Source organism: Neovison vison, chromosome 2, assembly GCF_020171115.1.
Source record: "Neovison vison isolate M4711 chromosome 2, ASM_NN_V1, whole genome shotgun sequence".
NCBI lineage: Eukaryota > Metazoa > Chordata > Mammalia > Carnivora > Mustelidae > Neogale > Neogale vison.
The window spans coordinates 160,962,921-160,986,143 of NC_058092.1; the positions used below are offsets into that span (position 1 = coordinate 160,962,921).

General features: G+C 42.3%; 1 protein-coding gene across 3 annotated transcripts in view; it reads left to right on the forward strand.

Annotated features, from left to right (window-relative positions):
- ACTN2 (actinin alpha 2) overlaps positions 1–5,404 on the forward strand; it is a 65,165-nt gene extending 59,761 nt beyond the window's left edge. For all 3 annotated transcript variants that reach the window (XM_044239412.1, XM_044239410.1, XM_044239411.1), the window contains 4 exons: positions 620–766; positions 2,739–2,804; positions 3,591–3,749; positions 5,190–5,404. In XM_044239412.1, the coding sequence (XP_044095347.1) occupies positions 620–766; positions 2,739–2,804; positions 3,591–3,749; positions 5,190–5,348 (531 nt within the window). In that variant the 3' untranslated portion in view covers positions 5,349–5,404. The remainder of the gene's footprint in view (positions 1–619; positions 767–2,738; positions 2,805–3,590; positions 3,750–5,189) is intronic.
- Positions 5,405–23,223: the final 17,819 nt, after the last annotated feature.

A 23,223-nucleotide genomic window follows, 5' to 3' on the forward strand; every position in this document is an offset into this window, starting at 1 on the left:
CATCCTCGTCCTCGTTAGCACGATGGTGAAGTCATTGCGTTACTTGGAGAGTAACTGAAGGTTCCTGGTTCTACCAGTCTGGCCCCATTTGCTCCCCTGGGCGCCAGCAGGTGTAACCCTGGGCCCATCCTGCTAGTTGGTAAACGGAAATCTATTTTGAGCGACAGATAGACTCTCCATTGTGCATTTTATTTAGAAAGTGCCGCTTGCCGCTGTTAGAACCCCGCTCTCACTTCTGAGCGCTTCCCACTACAAAATCTTAGGAAGAGTAACAAATTAGAATGAGAAAAGGGGGCGCCTGGGTGGCTCAGTGGGTTGGGCCACTGCCTTCGGCTCGGGTCATGATCTCAGGGTCATGGGATCGAGTCCCGCGTTGGGCTCTCTGCTCAGCAGGGAGCCTGCTTCCCTCTCTCTCTGCCTGCCTCTCTGTCTCCTTGTGATCTCTCTGTCAAATAAATAAATAAAATTAAAAAAAAAATTAGAATGAGAAAAGTACAGATAATAATAGAGTTGGGTAAGCCCTACTTCCCTCCCTCTGGGTCTAAGCCCTCCGGTTAGGAAAACCAGGAGGGCAAGATGGCCGGGACAGAAGCTGACCGTTTCCTTTTCCTTCTGGTAGCACATTCGTGTCGGGTGGGAGGTGCTGCTGACGACCATCGCCAGAACCATCAATGAGGTGGAGACCCAGATCCTGACGAGAGACGCAAAGGGCATCACTCAGGAGCAGATGAATGAGTTCAGGGCCTCCTTCAACCACTTCGACCGGGTACGTCTTCCCCCGACTTGCTCGGAAGGCAGCACTGGGGATGTGAAAATGCACTGGAAATCCTATTCATGCTCTTAGTGCAAGTCTTATTACCCTGTAAACGTTACAGGGAAACAGGATGATGAACGCCAAGGGAAACCGCCAGCAAAAACACAGTGCTAGGCTCTGATGTTGCGCCCGGGGACTTGAGCTGGAGGTTCGCAGGTGGCTTTCTGCAGGTGGCCGGTGGGTGGTGGCTTTGTAGTCGATGGCAAAGCCAGAAGGAAAAGTCTGTCCCAGATGCAGTGTGGTCGTTGGACTCAGATCTTTTCTAAAGATTTAAATATGAAACCCTGAGGTACATTTCCCAAGTATTTAGGTGAAACCTCCAATGAAAACTTAACCTACTCTTTTGACATACAAAACCTATTTTTTTTAAATTAATAAAATGGACTCATGACAGGTTTTAAGGAAAATGCACCAACAGAACGATGGTGACCGTTTTCGTGATAAAAAGATGCTGCTTTTAAAATACTTCCTGGGATTTTGATTTGAATCATATTGAGTAAAACCAATCCTTTATACGAAAATTCCCAGTTTGCATATCATATGGCTAAAAGTGACGTCTAGGGCCACATATCATTTGCTAAAGATCCTTAGAAAAGGGTTTTTCATTACTCTGTATGGGACGAGTGTGTATGGTTTATAGTCATCAGTAAATGGTTCTCAAAATGCCTCTGGGCAGGGAGCCCGGGTGGCTCTGTGGGTTGAGTGCCTACTCTCAGTTTCAGCTCACGTCATGATCTCAGGTCGTGAGATCGAGCCCCGGGTCAGGCTTGCGCTGGGCATGGAGCCTGCTTGAGATTCTCTGCCCCTCCTCACTGCCCCCCACAATCTAAAAAACAAGTCTCTGGGCTATACAGCCAGGTTCAGACCTGATATAGAGTTCAGACTATAGACCTCTGATGGGGGCCCGAGGCCTCATCAAGAATGGGCACAGCTATTTGAATCCAAAACAATGAGATTGTAGAAGAGGACAAGGCAGAACCTGCCAAGTTAAAAAAAAAATGCATTTAAATATTAAGCAGTATATGTTTGGGGAGGAAATGAAGTGTGCTTGAGGTTGTGGAGACAGGTGTCAGGGATGCGGATTCATTTCGGGTCATCTTCTATTGAATAGTGAGGGTATGAATGGCGGAGGGCACAGCAGACATGCCCTGAGGGGCTCTTACTGGAGCTTTTAGAGTGGAGACCTCCCACGATGGTGGCCATTGGCTGCCTTAGCGAGGTGGACCTGAGGGTCGGAGGTGGGGAGAGGAAGTGACCAGAGGGTCTTAGCACAGCATGCATGTCCCTTACGTCTAGGGTTTTGTGTTGATGCCTCAGTTTCTGGAGAGTTGGGGTTGTCGTTTGTTCTGATGTGGCCTTTTCTCAGCTGTGGTAGCTGTCATCTGTATGGGCCTTCCTACTTGCTGCTCTGGGCAGACCCCTGTGGCGTCTGTGGGGGGAGGCCGTGATGCCTAGAGGGGTCACACCATCCTGGCCCACGGGCCTGGGAGTGCTTGTGGGGTCCCTGGGCCTGAGTTGTAGGAGCTGTTGTTAAGGGGCACCTCCACAAGTGAGGACCCCTTGGGGCCACGAGAGCATGATGGTTTCTTGGAGCACATGGGGCTATATTGTATGTGGCAGTAGTTGGTTCCCAGCTGGGTCATTGTCACGGCTCTGGGTGGTTTTTTCCTGTGGTTGTCGTGAATGTGTAGTCTCCTATCACTTTTGCCTGGTGGCTATCCCCCCTACTCCTCCTTCCTTTCTAAGAAACTATTTTGTAATATCCTTGTGTTGGTTCCATCCCCTTAGAAGTCAGGGGTGGCCTTTCCTATCTCCTCCGCAAGGCTCCACGGGGCCTTTCTCTTACTGGATTCTGTCCTGTTCGCTTCACTTGTTTGCTTTGTCCCTAATTTTCTGAGTCTCTGTTCTTTGTATTTGTCGGCAGAGGAAGAACGGCCTGATGGATCACGAGGATTTCAGAGCCTGCTTGATTTCTATGGGTTATGATTTGGTAAGACAGAAGTTAACATTTTACAAGGACTGTAAAATGTTTTTTGAGTTTGGACTTACGTTACGGGAAATGACTAGCTTAGCGTGTGATCGCACATTTGGGATCAGTTCACGTTCATTGTATAGGGTGATCTTTCTGAAGGTTTGCTTGCTGCTGTGTAAAAATCATTTCACAGAACCAGAACATATATTGTTATTCGTAATCAGTCAGATTTTTATTTTTCCTAGTGAGGGAAGGAAACATGAACTTTTTAAGACAACTTTATTGCAAACTGTAGTTCCCTCACAAAAGTGTATACACCTCAATGGCTTTTGGTAGCCTGATGATTTTCAAAGTTCTTTTCCCTCTAACTCTAATGTGTATTTGAACATGAGCTGCTTTGATTCTTTTCAGACCCTTAAAATAAAAATTATGAGGGCCGTGTTCTGAATTGCCTTCTACTTAGCAGTTGGTTGTGGTCAGAGGAAAGGCCCAGCTCTCTTGCTCTCTTAGTTCCTCCTCCAGAAGTCCGTTCAGGCCTGAGGGCTACAAGGACAGAGAGAGGAAGGAATTTGGACATTTGGGAGCTTCTGGCTTGACATTACAGCAACTTGTAACATCATTTGATGGCAGTAAACTTAAGTTACTCCTGTGGGGAATCTGTTCCAAAGACTGAAGGGAAATGAAGGGAGTATTTGAGTGTTCAAACCATGAGGAATTTGCATGTCAGGAGTGAAAGGACGGGGAATGGCACTGTTGAGGATTGTGTCCCGCTAAAGTACCTGTTTCTTTGCAACCTTGCCTCAGGGCGAAGCTGAATTTGCACGCATCATGACCCTGGTGGATCCCAACGGACAAGGCACCGTCACCTTCCAGTCCTTCATCGACTTCATGACGAGAGAGACGGCCGACACTGACACGGCGGAGCAGGTCATTGCCTCCTTCCGGATCCTGGCTTCTGATAAGGTCTGCAGTGACAGATCTTCTGCTTTTGTGGGAGCTCATGACATTGTTCTAGTAAAGCAGGAGAGAGTGTTGCCAAGTAAAAACCACTTCGATATTAGTGTGTTTTGAACCACGTCAGCATCGAATTCAGAAAATGCAAGTCAACCTAACAATGGCCCCCACAGAACAGAGAAAACACAGACATTCTGTTCCCAGCATTTGTGTGGGCCTCTCAGGGAGTTTGACAGAAGGAACTCAGTGCATATTTTATAGAGTTTTTTGTGTATGTTTCACTGGGTAAACTCCATTTTACATTCTGGGCCAGGAGATAAGACTCAGAAAGAAGAAACTGCACAATTCAGACACTGTGAAACTGGGAACCTTTTCTTAAGGATCGGTGACCCTGACTTTGGGCCCGACCCTGGAGGCCAAGTTAAATATAGCCATTCAGTCCTTTAAACTGTTGGCAAGCTTTGCATTACCTGTAGCCTAGAAATTAAGTAGGAGTTTAACGGCAAGTTCAGAATTTTTGACTCTCATTCCCTGAACAATAACAATATCTTAGTAGGTATAAATTAAGTGTGGAATAGGTTTCTTTTACTCTGTGTTCTGGCTGAGTGGGAGGAGGAATTTAGCATGTGAAAACATCAGCAGAGCCATGTTTATTACCTTACAACATCAGACAAGATAAACTATCCTGACAACAATAACGTTTGTTTTAAAATTAATCCCATGTCCTGAGGATGGGGGTAGAGGGAGAGAGCCCATGGGATTAGGAGGTAATAAATCAAAGCTCACCTAACTCACCCGTACCCCCAAAAACCATACTGTAAGTTAAGCATATTTGCTATTTATTTATTTTGCCTCTTACCTAGCCAGTCTGTTTTATTAAAATTAGCCTGTTTCCTCTTGGATATTTGACCTTTAAAAAAATACATACATCCCATTATTAAATGTTGATTTTATTTTGCTTTAGAGAGAGGTTTTCTCCAGTGGCAAAATTAGCTTTTTAATAAACTGAGTAGAAAAATGACTCCATTTTTTAAACACATGTATTGTATACATTAAAAAAAAAAGTTGATCATGTGAACTATCCCCACATTCTCATCAGCATATGGTATAAACCAACCATCCCTTTATCTTTCCAGTACGATTCTTAGGTCATAGTGTTTTTTACTTGCATGGTGGCTCAGTTTGAGAAGTACAGATGCTGGTCCTCCCTCTGCCTTTATGAAGCCCATTAAATGTCCTGCCGGCTCCAAGAGAATCACCTTGCAGCTTGGCTCTTAGCAGGGAAACGCAGCCTTGTGTGGGTCCTCGGCTCCCGGGCCCGTTGGACTCCCGGCGTTTCCCCCTTTATTTAGACTAAACAAACGCAAGCCGTGTGTAAGTATGAAAACCACATATATTCCCACGTGTTCTGCAGTCGAGCTTACAAACCCTCGTGTGTGTCTTTCTCAGCCGTACATCCTGGCGGAGGAGCTGCGCCGAGAGCTGCCCCCGGATCAGGCCCAGTACTGCATCAAGAGGATGCCCGCCTACTCAGGCCCGGGCAGCGTGCCCGGCGCCCTGGATTACACCGCCTTCTCCTCCGCCCTGTACGGGGAGAGCGATCTGTGATGCCGGGGCTCTGTATCCACTGATCCCCTCAGAACGCAATAAAAGCTGAAGTCACAGTTGGTTTCCTGGAACCTTTGACAAGCGTTATTAAGTAAAGAGAGAGAGAGAGAAAATAGTTGGCAGCTGCAGGGTTTACCGGCAGTGTGACACGGCCGCAACGAAGTTTCTCCGGTTGTTGCACGGGGTTGTGTGTTTCATAAGTAGGTTTCTCTGGTTTGGGATTTGTAGGTGAGTACACTAAGATAAGCAGGTCTTTGATAAAACAGCGGATTACTCAGGTCGTGTGAAATTAGGAGGCTCTAGGGATGGAAGAAAAGTATTAAAAAAATGGGCAATTGCAAAATACCCAAGACTCAAGTATAGGGGAAAAAAATCGCTAATTTGCTAGACGTTTGATACTTTAAAAATATTCTTCATGTTTGATATGTTGATGTGATTATCCCTAGCATGCTATGTTGGGGATATTAGGGTTTTACTTTCTTGCTTATCCAAAAGTTAGGTATATTTAAATTTAGTATTGTCCAGGGAATAAAAACCAAGTACCCGAAAGGTCTTTAGTCCTGGAAACTCTTTAAGTGGAGATGAGTGAATGAATGAATGAATGAATGAATGAGTCAGCTGTCTATCATTTAGGATTATGTAGTCAGTTAGTGGGTTTCAATGCCTTATTTATCCTCCAGAGTAGGGACCTCCTCAGGAAATAGGAAAGCCAGCTTCATTGCCAGTGAAGAACATAAAAGCACTAGATAAAATCAGTTTTTTAGGATTGTTTATTGATTCCAGGTCTTTGTGTTTTCTCTAGAGCTTGTTAGCTCAGATTCTCTGTTATCAAGTGCTCTGTTTTCATATAAACAAGTGTCTATAGCGGCAGTTCTGAGAAGGGTCAGGTCAGAAACAGGAACCCTTATAGTTCTCCAGGAAGAACTTCTTCCTGCCTGTGGTTTGTGACCTGGTAGGGAGAAGGAGTTCGTAGGAAACAGTAGGAAAGGCTTAATTCTCAGCAGAGGCAGAGGTAAGTTCTTTCCTAATTCATTTCCTAACTCATTTCATGCAGTAGGACTTACTAGACGTTTTTGCTAGCATGTGGGGTGTGTTCGTGGCTGTGATTGGCTGTGAACCCTGACACGTCTGAGTCTGGCTCTGTCTGCATCTGAAGCCTCATCGCGGAGGACATCCCGTGTGCTCCCAGCATCTGTTATCAATGCTCATTCATTTTTCTTCTCCCTCCGTTCTTCCATCTTGTTGACAGCTTGTAGAGAATAAAGCAGGAATTGTTTTTCTATCTTCGCCCTCAGTGATGAGGACAGGAATTCGAAACAAACAAAAACAGTTGCAAACAGTTAAAGTGTTACTAGAAAAGACAGTAATGTGCTTCTTACCTATGGTCTGTTTCCTCAGATTGTTATAGACTTCCAGCAACAGAAATGTGGTATTTTCCATTCATAATGGCTTTGACTACATTGGCCCCTTTAGAACTCTCAACCTTTATAAGTTTAATTTAATGTGCTTCATTTTATGAAGGAGATGGCAGTTGGCGAATTCCTGAAATAACCTAGTCCATGAGTTTAATGCCAGACACTTCTGGGGTCATGGTTAGGGTGAACTCTGATTCCCTATTTTATTTCAAGCAGGTGCTATATTCCAGCCATAAACATTACGGGAAAAGTAGAAAGTCCTTCTGCCTTTGAGGCAACTAGGGAGATATGTGGTGTTTTAGGACGGGAGTAGTTAGCTCATCTACCTAAGCTCTAAATTTCTTTACAACATTCAGGCAAGAGAATGGATCAGCACTATATGAAAATAAACGAAGAAAAGAAGTAAACTCGGAAAAACACTTAATAAACCTGTTTATACTCTCATTTTAGAAAGTTATTTTTATTCCTGAAGCTGAATTATCAATTAAACTTCATTTGTAAAAGAAAAAGAAAAGAATTCCTGTTTTTTATTATTCCAAACAATTACCAGTTTCTTTGGTTAATCACAGTCTTCATTACTTAAAATTTCCATCATATTTTAAAGCTCTCAAAGGGGTTAGTATTTGTCCGCTTTGAAGATTCAGAGATGGGCTTGTGGGGTGGAGGGTGGATTTAAGGTTGACCCAGTTCGAGGTGAGTGATGAATGCACAGGGAAACTAAGCGGAGTAGGAAGGAATTTTTAATGAGGAGCTCATCTCAGAAAGCACAGTAGTTGTTCTTGACAGTGCTAAGAAGGTCTGGGTTAAGACCTGGACATCTGAATTTTTTTAAAAGCTCCACAGAGGAGTCTAATAGCACTTAATTGGAAAACTGCTGGATTAGGGGCTCCTTGGCTGGCTCAGTCAGTAGAGCCTGCAACTCTGGAAGTTCGTTCCGGTCATGAGTTCGAGCCCCGTGTTGGGTGTAGAGGTTACTTAAAAATGAAATCTTCTTAAAAAAGAGAAAGAATGATGAAAACCACTGGATTAGAGGAAAAGAAAGGATCGGCAGAATAAAAAAAGCTAAAAGAATTAGAGAGGCTCTTACTGGGAAGGTAAACAGGACAAATATGAATGACCAAACTGCGGCACCGCCGGGTCAGTGACCTCGAAGTGTCAGGCAGAGACAGGTACATTTGGCTTAGTAGTCTCTCTTGCCATGTACATGACTCAGTGTATGTTCTTGAATGAAGAAGCTGGAAATGAGCTTCCTCTGGCTCTTGAGCGAGAGGACACAAATCTACATGACACAGAGTTAAAAACTTGGACTTGGAGGAGAAGCTGGTAATGGTTACCAGAAGCTGATGAAAATTCACCCCCTTTTTCAATGGGTTATTTGACAAGAAGGTGTTGAGCGTGTCCAACCGTGTCCTTGAGCTTTCTTAAATACCCTGCAGCCTGGGCAGTGGTTAAACTGTCCTGTCTGGGACATTTTCATGTCTCCGATGGAACCAGCAGAGAAGGAGACAGGTTTTGTTTCCCTTACACATTCATTAATAACGCCATACTTGAGAAACTGACAGACCGTCATTGTTCTGAAACTGGGAGCTTGAAGAGGGTTGTAAGTTGTCAGTGGAAACCTCTACCCAAGGCACGATGCATCTCTGCGGGGCAAGCTACCAGAGATGGAGAAAGATGAGCTGTGTAAACTACCTGTAAAGAGAAAAAGGAATTTTTGAATACTCAGTGTGAACAATGGGATGGTATTACGGTCAGCATTTAAGTGTATAGTTTCAAAATTACCTAGATGACCAATACGCAAAGCCAAGATTGGTAGCCCTCATCAACAGCACCTCCCTCATCAAAATTGCCTTACGGAGGCCTGGACCCCACCGGAGATCAGTTAGGTCAGGATGGAGGTGGGAGAAGCTAGTCGTTCCCATCGATCAATCTAGTGTACAGCTGAGGTTGAGTGCCCTGGCTTTTTCTGAGCCTCGGACTCCGCGGTCTGCTCTGGGACTGTTGCCAATGGGATCTGCAGACATATACGAGGAAATCCATCATGAATAACAGTGAGTGCCCATAGGGAACCAGCCTTCTCTGTGGCAACAGTTCCCACATACACCTCAGACACAGCCGGATATCCCCAAGCATTGTAACAACTGACTCAGTTGAGTGTTTCAGATGTTGGACAAGGTTCTTTGCTCTTCTCTGGTCGGGGGCAAATCTGTCATCCCTCCAGGCCTGTCTCCTCCTTTGGGAGGCCTTCCCTAGACTAGTCCAATCTTCACAGCATCCATCTCCTCTACTTCCAGACCTTGTTCTTGCTCCTGCTTCGAGGGTCTCACGCACTGCCCTGGGGTAGTGCTGTGCTGAGATGGCGAGGGCAAGGACGCGTCTTACCCAGGCACCCGTGAGCACAGGACCCAGCCTGGGGTGGGTTGTGAGCATTGAATGAACAGGTTTGTGTGCTTGTGGGAATTTGAGGGTGATTGACTAGCACGCAAAGGAAGAAGAACAGATGGAAATCATCAGGCCCATGGCTGGGCTGGAGATGGTCAGGAAAGAATTCGAACTGATGAGTGCGTTAGAGCAGTGGACTTCCAGCAAGCGGACCCATGCACGTGGGGATGTTCAAGCGCTTCGTGGAAATGGGTGCTTTTAACACATTTCTGGATCTTCAGCTTCCCGGACGCACTCCCTGCTAACACCACAGGATCTCCTTTGTCACTTTTGCTTGTAGGACCACCTTTCCTCCACTTCTCACAAGAAGAGCACACCCTTCACCCATTCTAAATCTAAGGTGCACTGACCTAGGCTATAAAAATGTCCAGGGCTCTGGGGCACCTGGGTGGCTCAGTGGGTTAAGCCTCTGCCTTCAGCTCAGGTCATGATCTCGGCGTCCTGGGATTGAGACCAGCATCTGACTCTGCTTCAGCAGGGAGTCTGCTTCCCCCTCTCTCTCTGCCTGCCTCTCTGCCTACTTGTGATCTCTCTCTCTCTCTCTCTGTGTCAAATAAATAAATAAAATCTTAAAAGGAAAAAATCTCCAGGGCTCTAAACAAAGGGATTATTGGAACTATTATTTGAATCCTTTAGTGGGGTCCTTGATCAAGTCACCACACTTCCAATCCTGAAACTTTCTACCTTTTCTGGTCTTACTCATTGTTCTGCTGAAGGTGAACTGTGGCATTAGGAATGGAACACACTGGCCCTTGTGGGGACATTCTGAAATCAGATGCTTGTATTATAAACTGTTGGGGGCGGCAGTAATGCCTGTTTTCACTTACTAACCTCACCTTTTCCACTCCTCAATTATTGTCAAAAGAATGAATGACTCATGGGGGAGACTGGTGATGGAAAATCAGAGCATCCGAATGTTTGCCCCCAGTCTGAGGCTTACCCTTCTCTTTTGGAGTAGTGTCTTTAGTGAACAAAATTGTAATTTTGATGACATCCAGTTTATTGTTTTATCTTATAATTTGGGATTTTTTCCATGTGTCCTGTTAAGTCTTGGCTAAACATAAGGTTACTAAGAATTTTTCTGTATTCTTCTAGAATTTTTGTAGTTTCTTAAAACATTTTATTTATTAGAGAGAGAGAGAGAGCATGAGCAGGGGGAGGGGGAGAGGCATGGTGAAAGGGAGAAGCAGACCCCCTGCTGAGCAGGGAGTCCTGATACAGCGCTCCATCCCAGGACCCTGGGATCGTGACCTGAGCTGAAGGAAGAGCCAACAGAGCCACCTAGGTACCCCTAGAATTTTTGTAATTTTAACCATTTAACCATTGAACATTCATTTAGAACTAAATTTTGTACTACAAAAAGTTACTTGGCAAAAATGTAAAAAGACATAAATAGATACACTCATGGGGAGCAAAGCAAATACAGGACCCATTTGCTTTTTTGGTCCTGTATTTAAGTACAAGCAATCTTTTCCAGCTACGCTCAAAATAATCCTTAGAAGGAATTAGCTGGTTGGAAAAAACACCACTGGACTGCAGCAGCATAGACCAGCCAAGGGAGGTTTTCTGAGGCAACCAGTTTGCAAATGTCACCAGACAAAGCCTGTGGTCATTGTTGACACTACTTCTCTTGGTGGTGGTATGTATTACACAAAAAGGCATTTAAAAACATAATTATCCAGGTATTTAAAATATTCCAGTGGCAGTCTTGAACTTACTTCATCTTAGAAAATATTTAGTATGTACTATTTCATGTTAGCAAAAAATAAAATAAAATAAAATGTATCCTAGCTACCAGGCCAATTAATGTTCGGTCTATCCTTACTCTTTTGCTAAATATTTGGAAACAGTTTGATCAGTATGTTTAAGAAAATTAATGGAATTACTTCTTAATTTTATACATGATTTGTATTTGTTTCCAAACACCAAAGTTCAGGAGACGGATGCACAGACATGTACCAAAGGACTATCATTCCTTTTAGCTCCCCTTTGCTTCAGGAATAACTTAAAATTGTAGCTACATATTATATTGCATGAGTAAATGAGAAAAATTTACATAATGAACAATTTCTATTAGCACCACAGCCTTTTAATCTTGCCTTAACTGCTTTTACAGGATTTGCTGCCTCTTTTATCTCTCAGTGTTTTTTATTCTGTTGCTCAAAAAGAGGTTAACAGTTTATTTGAACTGAAGAATAAAGTCTGATTATTACTTTTTGTAATGACAGGAAGTAAGACCGATGGAGTTAATTGTTTAGCCTAAATTTTGTAATTAGGTTCTATGGAGACATTTTTCCATTTTTTCAATTATCTAAAGCTGCAGCTTCAATGTTTTGGTGAAAATATGATTAAAGCATATGATAATATAAAAACATTTTATTTTCAGAGAGATATTGGCAAAAGAGCGTTGACATGAGTGATTGCCCCCAACCCTTCCTGGGTCAAATGGACTAAACGAGAAGTCTGTAAGAGAAAGACAGCAGGTGTCACCAACAGTCGGCTGTTAAGTTTGAGGGATAGAACACTATCACCAAGAAGATATCTGGATTCCTGAGTGACAGGTTTGCCCCAGTGACATGGGCTGCTCACTTCAATTCAGACATAAGGAAAGAAACTCATTTGTACATTTGACCCTTAAACATATCCGCTTGAACTGCATGTGTCCATTTATATGCAGTTTAAATATATATATATATATATATATATATATATATACACACACACACACACACACACACACAGTACAGTACTATAAATGTGTTTTCCTTATGATTTTCTTAATAACATTTTCTTTTCTCTGGCTTACTTTGTTCTAAGAATACAGTACATAATGCATATAACATACAAATACATGTTAATTGACTTTTATCAGTAAGGCTTCCACTAGACAATAGTAGGCTATCAGTTGTGAGATTTGGGGGGAGTCAAAAGTTCTGAGCACGTTTGCAACTGCATGGGGTGGAGGGTTGGCGCCTTTAACTGCCACATTGTTCAGGGGTCAACTGTATAAGCTTTAAGTTATTGCATTTAGGGTCTCCGTTTTAGCAGCTTAGCTTTACTCCAAAGAATATAATAGAAACGTTGACAGTTTCCTGACCTGGTTGCACAGCTATATTTATAGTATTCTATTTTATTTATTTTTAAGAATTTTATTTATCTGAGAGAGAGTGCACATGCATGAGCATGGGGGGGGCGGTGCAGAGGGAGAGGGACAAACAGACTCCCCACTGGAAGGGGGAATGCCTGAATTGGGGCTCCATCCCAGGACCCTGAGATCATGACCTGAGCCAAAGGCAGACACTTAACCAACTGAGCCACCCAGGTGCCCTAGTTATGGTATTTCAGATTGTGCTAAATGTTTTCACATTTTTTTCTGTCAACTCATCTTTATATATATATAATAATGGAAGATAGTAACATTTTGTACCAAATTCAACACATCCAATCCATCTGTGTATTTGCTCATTTTACAACCACCACATATAATTTTAAGTGCAATTTTCAGATATTCTTTGTTTTCACATGCTTTTTTCCTCTTTTTTCTATGTGGTTTTACCATCAATGCTGTTCTGACTCTTTCGCATCAGAGTGAATGCAAGCAGTTTTGCTGACATGGAATACTTATATCTCTGGGGCTAAGAGTCTTTGTCTTCCTCCTGTCCCTACCCATCCATTTGTTCTCTTTCAAATAATGATCTCTGTTCTCTTTTGAGAACATTGTTTGTTTTATCAAAAGAGACTACGTGATATGGATCTTGAACCACAAGCTTGCCAAATGTCTTATCATTAGCTAGGATCTTCCATTATGACCTCACTTTCTTATGAGAAGATTGACAGGTGGCATCCATGGGGAAAGGCTGCTGGTCAACCTTTCCTCAATCCTCGCCATTTTTTTTTTTTTGTTCCCGATCACCCAGTGTGTTTGGGATGCTGGTTATGTTGGTACATCGTACCACATACACCTCGGCCTACTACTCCTGTTGTACTCTTGCTACCGCGGTGTTTCTGAGCCCAAGACCTCACCCACAAGTGTTAAGGCTACTGCCTATTCCCTCCTTATACTGCAGTGGGCCTCAGGGGTGTGGGGTCTCCACGACAGTACCAGCCCCAGCTCTCTCCCCTCTCCAGCTGAGGGGTCTACTTTAGGATTCCTCCAGAAGCTCATGTGCTGAAGGAATCTACACATCCAAATCCCAGTGGGGAGCTCTGCGGGCACCAACTTGTTGCATGAAATTCAACTTTTATTGTCTCTTCTTCCTGTATCTGATGGCCCCCCAATGGTTATCATAAAACTAACCATTCATCGCCCAACTTACTTTTGATAATCATGGAAGGCTGTGGGTAGAGTCTTGACTGGAAGCTGAGGTTTGGTGAGGCCCAGCAAATCTGATGGCAGGCCTCAGGCATATGCCCTGAACAGAACTGGCCTTCTGGTCAACTCTTCCTTGTCTGCCGCCATAACTATTAAAATAAGGAATGTTCTGTCACGTACCTAAAACCCTCTTGTGAAACGTGCTTTGGGAAATACTGATTTAAAGTTATAAACAAGATTTCAGGAAATTATGGCCCAGAGATAATCTCATCCAAACCCCTTCATTTGCTATAAATGAGTCTCAGAGAAGAAAGGCGACACCCATTATCACAGCTGCTCCTCCCAGCGCCCCGCTGGAATCAACTATTATCCTCATTCTAGAGAAAATTGAGACCATGATAGTTAAGTGACTCTGATTGCCCAGCTAGCAGAGTTGGGACTTCCAGAACTGTTCTTATCCCTTACCCCAAGATGAATTTTGAAGTTAGGCAATTCTGAGTCTGATTCTAATACTACACATCAGACCAAATTCCATTTCCTGCCGGGGTGTAGACTGTAAGAGCCATTCTTCAATATATCAAAAATCCACACTTTCTCCCCACCGGGCCGGATGTCTGAATCACCCAATTTCGCACGATGCATGAGATGTTCTATACTGAACAGTTCAGGGAAAAATAAATAGATAAAATATTAAATGGAAATATGTACAAAATTCGCAAAGTGAAATGAATACCTAGGCTGCTGGAGTATTCATTTAAGCAATAAACATAGAAGAAGCAAACTCTTCATTTGCTTCAGATGTATGAAAGCCACTAACACTCTAGATTTAAACACTAAACTTAATTTAATATTTATATTTATGTCCTAACATATGTACACATTCAATATTATTATAAGGTTAAAAATGAAACAGGTTACTTGGAGCCTGGAGATCAGGGACAACCAGGCCTCTCAGACAATGCGGTCTGGTAGCTATTCATTAAAAGTCCAGTAACAATAAGATCACTGAATTGGAAGTTCTTAATCCCAGCAGACTGATCACAAGTTCTCTAAAGACAGGGACCATGCCTTGTTTCTTTTAATCCCTTCTGCTTATCACAACACTTTCATAAAATAGGCATTCAATAAATCTTTGAATGAATGATGTCTAAGCTTCTTCTAAGTATGTTTTCTTTGGCACTGGACACACGGCCTCAGTCAGGGCTTGCACCTGCTTTATGCCAATGCCCACCGTTATTCAAGGCTCAGCTACCTCCCTCTGTTCCAGGGCATGAACATCCAGGTACTTCCCAGAGACCACGGCTCCCGGCTGATGGCTGTCTCCAGGGCAGCACCTTGGTGAAACAGTTAGGAGGCATACTCTGGAGCTCACTGCTCACAGTGAACTTCCTCAAGGGTGGTTGTGGCCAGAAGTGAGGAGGGCTGACTGGTGAACGAAGGAGGGGCTTGAAGGAGGGGGTGTCAGGAGGGTGGATAAGGCAGTGAGTGTGCAGATGGAGTGAATGGGAGAGAGCCAGAGAAAGGCCAGCAGTGCCCACCTTCCACCCCCATAGAGTGCTAGGCAGTTTTAAGACAGAAAATTCTTTCATTATGCTAATAACAATCATTCCAAGAATCACTGACGTTAAAATGGAGACATATTTTGAGAAGGCTGTTGTAAGAGTCCAAGTGTGAGATAAGGACCTGGCTGGAGGCAGAGGCAGAAGAGAAGACACATCAGCAGGGTCTTCCAATCCTAACTTGAAACCACTCCGTTTAGGATCCCTACCTACTTTTATCTTTTTTTTTGTCTACTGTGACATAAAGAAGCACAAAGAAGTGGGGGGGAATACCATGATCGTCTGAATCGATACAGAAAAAGAATATAATATTTACACCCTTACATGATAAAAACACTCATTAAAATAGAAGCATCTTGGTGCTTTCCCAAGATGATAAAGACCACACAAAATAAAAAAACTCACAGCTAGCATTATATGCGGTGGTGGAAGGCTGGAAGCTTTTCCTCCAAGATCAGGAACAAGGCAAGGATGTCTGCTTTCATCACTGCTATTCAACGTAGTGCTGAAAATTCTATCCAGAGTAATTAGGCAAGGAAAACAAATAAAATACATCAAATCTGGAAAGAAAGTAAGATGATCTCTGTTCACAGATGACACTATCTTCTATGTGGAAAGCCCTAAAGAATTCACACACACAAAAATTGTTAGAGCCAATAAATGAATTTAGTAAACATTCAAATACAAAATCAACACCCCCAAATTAGTTGTATTTCTATACATTAGCGGTAAACAACCTAAAAAAGGAACTTATGAAATGATTCCATTTGCCATAGCATTTAACAGAATAAAATACTTAGGAATCAGTTAAATCAAGGAGACAAAAGGCTTACATACTGAAACTATAAGACACTGCTGTAAGAAATTGAGGAAGACCAGGGCACCTGGGTGGCTCAGTGGGTTGAGCCTCTGCCTTCAGCTCAGATCATGGTCTCAGGGTCCTGGGATTGAGCCCCACATCAGACTCCCTGCTTCCCACTCTCTCTCTCTGCCTGTCTCTCTGCCTACTTGTGATCTCTCTCTCTCTGTCAAATAAATAAATAAAATATTTTTAAAAAAGAAATTGAAGAAGACCTAAATAAATGGAAAGCTATCACAGATCCATGAAATGAAATATTGTTAAATGTGAATATTGCTAAAAAAACAATGTACAGATTCAATGCAATCTGTATCCCAATGGCATTTTTATAGAAATAGAAAAACTCACCCTGAAATTCATTTGAAGTCTCAAGGAACCTTAAATAGCCAAACCAGCTTGAGAAAAAAGAACAAAGTTGAAGGACTCACACTTACTGATTTCAAAATGTGCTATAAAGCCAAATGGTGTGGTACTGGCATAAGGATAAACATATAGGCCAACAGAATAAACTACAGAACCCAAGAACAAACTCTGACATGTATGGTTAATTGATTTTTGACAAGGATGCCAAGACCATGCAATGGTGGAAGAAAATGTCAATAAATTGTGGTGGGAAGATTTGGATTTCACATGCAAAAAATAAATTTGGACCCTTATGTTATACCATATGCAAAAATCAACTCAAAATGAATGAGAGGCCTAATCTGAACAGCTAAAACTACAAAAATCTTGGAAGAAAACATAGGGAACATAGGGGGAAATGTTCATGCCATTGGATTTAGCAATGATTTTATGGTTATGGCATGAAGAGCACAGGTCTTAAACGGAAAAATATATAGATTGGACTTAAACAAAGCTAAAAACTTTTGTGCCCCAAGGGGCACTATCAAGAGAGTGAGAAGAAGACCCACAGAATGGGAGAAAGTATTCATAAGTCATGTATATGATAAGGGATTAATATCCAGAATATATAAATTTAAATAATATGACAACAAAAAAAGGGGCAATCCAAAATGGGCAAAGGATTTAAGCAGACATTTCTCCAAAGAAGATAGAAAAATGGCCAATAAGTACATGAAGGTTGTTCAGCATTACTAATCGTTAGAGAAATGCAAACCCAAACCACAGTGAGAGATCATGTTATTCATATTAAGATGGCTATTATCAATGAGATGAAAAATGACAAGTGTTGGAAAGGATGCAGGGAAATTAGGACTTTTCAACATTGCTGGTTGGGATGTAAAATGCTGCAGCTACTATGGTAAACAGTTGGGAAGTTCCTCAAAAAACTTAACATAGAATGATGACAAAATCCAGCAATTCCGGGTCCCAGTATATACCCAAAATGTTGAAAGCAGGGCCTGGAGCATATACTCATCTACCGATGTTCATTGTAGCATTACTCACACAGTTACACAGTGGAAACTATCCATATGTCCATGAACAAATGACCGGATAAACAATAGGTGATGTGTTCATACAATGGAATACTGTGCTGCCTTAAAAAGGAACAAAGCTAGGATATATGCTTCAGTGTGAGTGAACCTTAAAAACATTACGCTACATGAAATAACTCAGGTACAAAAAGGACAAATACAATTCCATTTACATGGGGAACCTAGAGTTGTCAAATTCATAGAGACAGAAATCTGATTATAGGTTACCAGGAACTGGGGTGAGGAGGAATGGGGAGTTATTGCTTAATTGTTACAAGCCTTCTGTTCAGGATGGCAAAAAAGTTTTGGAAGTGTGAAATGGTGATGGTTGCCCAATACCGTGACTGTTGTTAATGCCACGAAATTGTATACTTAAAAAAGGTTGAAATGGCACATTCTATGTTATATGTTATAATGCGATTTTAAAAATTAATAATATAATACATGCAAAACCATTGAATTGTATGCTTTAAATAACCAAATTGCATGGTATGTGAGTAATATATCTCAGTAGAGCTGTTTAAAAAAAAAAAAGAAAGAAAGAAAAAGAGATAACACAGCAATCAGTTTTGAGGGGGAAAGGCTGTGATTTAAGAATTTCATAGGTAATCAGCCAGCCGTTCAAGCACGTCAGCAGTAGAAGGACATGTTACATATGGCAGAGCTTAGAACATCTCTGTGCCCTTTTTCAATTACAGAATACCCTTTTCCAAAGAAGCTGTCTTGGGCTTCTTTTCTAAGAAATCTATCCAATTCAGGAAGGCTCTACTCTCATAACCGTCCAAATGCCTCGCCTTCCAATGCCATCACATCCGGCATTAGTTCTTTGTATTTCGAATGAACGTCTTCCTTTCCTCTAGTCAGTAGCTTTTCATTTGTATTTCCCTTACTCCATTTCCACTTTGTCTTACTCATTTGTATTCTGTCTTCATCTATACTATAGGATCTTTGAGGTAGAAATCCTATTTTGAAGCTTTTATTTATTTATTTGAGAGAAATATAGAGAGAGAAAGTGCTGACAGAGGGAAAGGAAGAAGCAGATTCCCCACTGAGCAGTGAGACTGACACAGGGCTCGATCCCAAGACCTGGAATCATGACCTGAGCTGAAGGCAGACACCCAATTAGCTGAGCCACCCAGGCACCCCTAGAAATCCCATTTTGAGCATCTCTATATTCCCCCCAAAACGCCTGACGTAGTACTTATCTACTTCCAGCACTTAATTAGTACCTGTTTTATTGAATTTTCTAAGGCTCTGCTGTCAATATTAATTATACATTTTGATAGTCTGAATAATGCCATAGGTTTCAATTTCTTTCAAACTAAATTAGCTCCCAGGTAAAAACATTCCATGATTTAACACACTCCAGAATTAACCCTTCAATATAAACTAATAGTGTTTGACACATAGAATGAATGAGTGACTGTTGATTAAATATTTACTTGAAGAAAAACATAGATTTACATAATGTTTAAAGGCCATATTTCATTTTTGAGAGGTACCCAAATTAATGGTTCTTATAAGGACTTTTATATCAAGGTCCTTACTACCAACTGGTCATCCAAGTGGAAAGCTACCCCAAATATTATTAGAAGTACATGGTATTTACACATGCGGTAGTCTCAGTCATGTACCAGGTACACTGTTGTTCTGCTTTCAATGGAAAGACCTATCCCAGCATGGTTGTCTGCTTGCAGAGAAGGACTAGTTGTTCACCCAGGGAATCCTTGGATGACTCAAGTTTAGCGTGGTCGAACCATGACAGCCCGAGGTGTGTTCTCTTGGATGCACTCACGGCACCAGAAACAAGGGCAAAGAGCCCACTAGCGAGGCGGACATTCCTGAGTCCCTTCTCCGTGCCTCCATTCCTCACCCTTACTTAGCCACCCTCCCACCCCCCGTTTTCTGAGGAACACGGTGTTTCTTTACCTGGATTAATACCTTTCCTTAAGTTAGACTCAGCTTCATCCAAGGATTCTTTTGCTTTATTTAATGTTAAGCCTGTGAGATTTATCTTACCATTGGAAAATAAAAGAATACTATCTCCAACTTCAGAGAATGATTAAAGCTTTTAAGTGATATCCTGGTAAAAACAAAAACAAGCACACAACATCCTCTCTGCGCCTTTCACAGAGTCTGCTGTGAAATTTGAGCTAGCAGTGTTCATTTGATTAAGCTCTGAAAAATGGCCACTGCCATGTTTCTCCAGTAATTTCTTCTTCTTCTTCATCTTTTTTTAAGATTTTATTTTATTTTTTTAATATTTCTTTTTTTTTAAATTTTATTTATTTATTTGACAGAGATCACAAGTAGGCAGAGAGGCAGGCAGAGAGAGGAGGAAGCAGGCTCCCTGCTGAGCAGAAAGCCAGATGCAGGGCTCCATCCCAGGGTCCCGGGATCATGACCTGAGCAAAGGCAGACGCTTTAACCCACTGAGCCACCCAGGCGCCCCCAAGATTTTATTTTTAAGTAATTGCTACACTCAGCATGGGGCTCAAACTTACAACTCCGAGGTCGAGAGTTTCACACTCTACCAACTGAACCAGCCAGGTGCTCCACAGTAATTTATTCTTTTTTTTTTTCCTTGAAGATTTTATTTATTTATTTGACAGACAAAGATCACAAGTAGGCAGAGAGTCAGGCAGAGTGGGGGGGCGGGAAGCAGGCTCCCTGCTGATCTGGGAGCCCTACGGTGGGGGCACTCAATCTTGGGACCATGGGATCATGACCTGAGTCGAAGGCAGAGGCTTAACCCACTGAGCCACCCAGGCGCACCCGCAGTAATTTATTCTTGGGAACATTTACTCACTTGCCACTGTGTGTCCAGGTACTAGATGTTGCTGTAGATGTAGTTACGACTGAGCCAGAAAAATAAGACTTTCTTGGGGCGCCTGGGTGGCTCAGCTGGTTAAGCGTCTGCCTTCAGCTCAGGTCATGATTCCAGGGTCCCAGGATTGAGTCCCCCACTAAGGGTCCCTGCTGAGCTGCCTCCCTCTCTCCTTTGAACTCTTTCCCCCACTTGTGCTCTCTGTCTCTCAAATAGATAAAATCTTTAAAAAAAAAAAAACAACTTCCTTAAACTGAATTAAAGGCTTAAGTATGCAAGGCAAAAGGGCAGACAGGGTAGAGGGCAAGGTGCTTGACCTACCAGAGCTCTGGAAGGTCATATATTAACACACTGGGGATGGTGTTTGTGATCTTCCTTTGAACTTTAAATTTTTATCTGGCCCCCCAAAGCCACATATGAGTATCTCCCATTGAAAATATAGCATACTTAAAATTTCAGCATTTGGGGAATAAGGATGACATTTATTTAACTACTAAGAAAGCAGTAACATTTTTATAAACCTATGTTACGATGAGAGCAGGGGCATCTGAGTTACAGCTGACATTACAAGCAGTTTGGGACTTCCAGTTTGGGAGAGGGCTGCCCACAGGGAGGCGTTGGTTTAGTGACAAAGAGCACAAACAGGGGCACGAGGGTGCCTCATTGGGTTAGGCCTGTGCCTTTGGCTCAGATCATGATCTCCAGGTCCTGGGATTGAGCCCCAAATCAGGCTCTCTGCTCGGTGGGGAGCCTGCTTCCCCACCCACTGCCTGCCTCTCTGCCTGCCTGTGATCTTTCTCTCTCTCTCTCTGTCAAATAAATAAAATCTTCTTTTTTTTTTTTTCTTTAAAAAAAAAAAAAGAACACAAACACTGAAACCAGTTTTTCCAGGTATGAGGACCAGTTTTGCTACCTTGGGCAAGTTATTTAAATTCTCTCTCTTCTTTTTCTTTTCTTTTAGGTTAATCAGTAAAGCCAGGCAGGTGGAGAAGGAACAAAGACATCTGTAACTGACTGTGATCAGTTATGACCAGCCACATTCTCCTTTTTTTTTTTTTCATTGTGAGACAAGGGTAATAAGAGCACCTAGCTTACGGATATCCTCCTCCATGGGCCTAACCTTGCTTTGTAATGATATATGTGATTATCATTTTTCCTACGCTCTAGGCTACAGGACCTGGGTCCGTCTCATTATTTTAGCTCCAGTGCCTGGCCAGTGGCGACAAATATTTGTTAAACAAATGAATAATAATACCAACATGTTATAGGATTTCAACAATTGGATCTTTTAAAAAAATCATATATATATTTTTTAAATATTTATTTATTTGAGAGAGAGAGAGAGAGCATGAGCAAGGGGAGGGGCTTAGGGAGAGGGAGAAACTGACTCCCTGCTAAGCAGGGAGCCTGATGCAGGGCTCGATCCCAGGACCCTGAGATCATGACCTGAACCAAAGGCAGATGCTCAACTCACTGAGCCACCCAGAAACCCCAAGTTTTTGGTTTTTAAAATTTACTTTGGTTTGGATTTTGGTTTTGGGTTTTGGGGGGATGATTGGTTTGGTTTGGTTTGGCTTGGTTTTGTCTAGGAGTACAAACATTTTTGTTTAATAGACAGGAATGTGGGATTTAATCAGTTTAAGATGATGAACTGAGAGCTAAACTTTTAGCTAACTGCTAAACTTTTATTTTTATAAATGCAATATAAGGAGGCAAAGTGACCTGACAAACCCTTTTTAAAGTCTTTTCTTTGAAGTCTGGAAATTTATAGAATAGACCTGGAGGGAAATCAGAAATAATTTTTAAATTGGAAAGAGTTCATTGAGAACAAATTCTTTTCTCATAACTACAAAAAGAAATTGGTTAGGGTTTAGTGCTTTAAAAGTTCAGCAATTATAGCCAAGTTAATATTTTGTTTATGTTTTCCTTTAAAGGGCAAATTTTAAAATAGAGGTGACTTAAAACATTATTTTCTGGTCCTGCTTGGGAAGTAGGGAGGCAAGTTTCAATTAAGATAGTCAAGTTGAAACCTAGAATTTCTGTGGTATTTGGGACATGATTCAGTTATTAAAAGATAAGAGTTATGGTGTACTGGCATTTAAAGATCCAGCTGGGGGTGCCTAGATGGCTCAGTCATCTCAGGTCATGATCCCAGGGTCCTTGGATCCAGTCCCATGGTGGGCTCCCTGCTCAAAGGGCAGCCTACTTCTCCCTCTCTCTGGCCCTCCTACCTGCTCATGCTTGCTCATTCTCTCTCTCTCAAATAAATAAATAAAATCTTTTTTTTTTTTTTAAGAATGCTTTTAGAATCAGTGGAGCAGACGGCATAGATTGAACCTGACTTGCCCAAGAGACAAAGTCCTAGAGAGAGAGATGGTAATTCTCTCCATGCAGGAGAGAAGAGGGAGCAAGGCCTCTCCAGGGCTATTGGTGACAATAAAATAACCTCCAATTTTCTTTGTATTCTTTTACTACCTTGTACTTGGCAACAAGATTGTGTATCACAGACTCAGTAAATTCAGCTCAATTACTACAATCCATGTGGGTTATCAAAGTGCTTGTTGACCTATGTGACTCTAGGGGTGGGTCATAACCTTGAGATTATGAAGGGAGTTGAGGGAAGAAGGAAAAGTCAGGGATCTTCTGGGGAAAGCTAATGGTCACCTCCACACCCCCCAGGGGTAGCAATCCCTTGTTTGAGAACCGGCTCTCAGTTGACATTCTTATGACTCTGACTAGCAGGACACCAAAACAACCCAATGGGCTTAGCACACACAATCAAGCCGTAGAATAATGTGTTTTTTTTTTTTAAAAGATTTTATTTATTTATTTGAGACAGAGAGGGAGAGAGAGTGAGGGCGCACAAGCAGGGAGGAGGGTCAGAAGGAGATGGAGAAGCAGGCTCCCCGCTGAGCAGGGAGCCCGATGATGCAGGGCTCGATCCCAGGATCCTGAGATCATGATCCGAACCAAACGCAGATGCTTAACTGACTGAGCCAGCCAAGACCCATAGAATACTGTATAA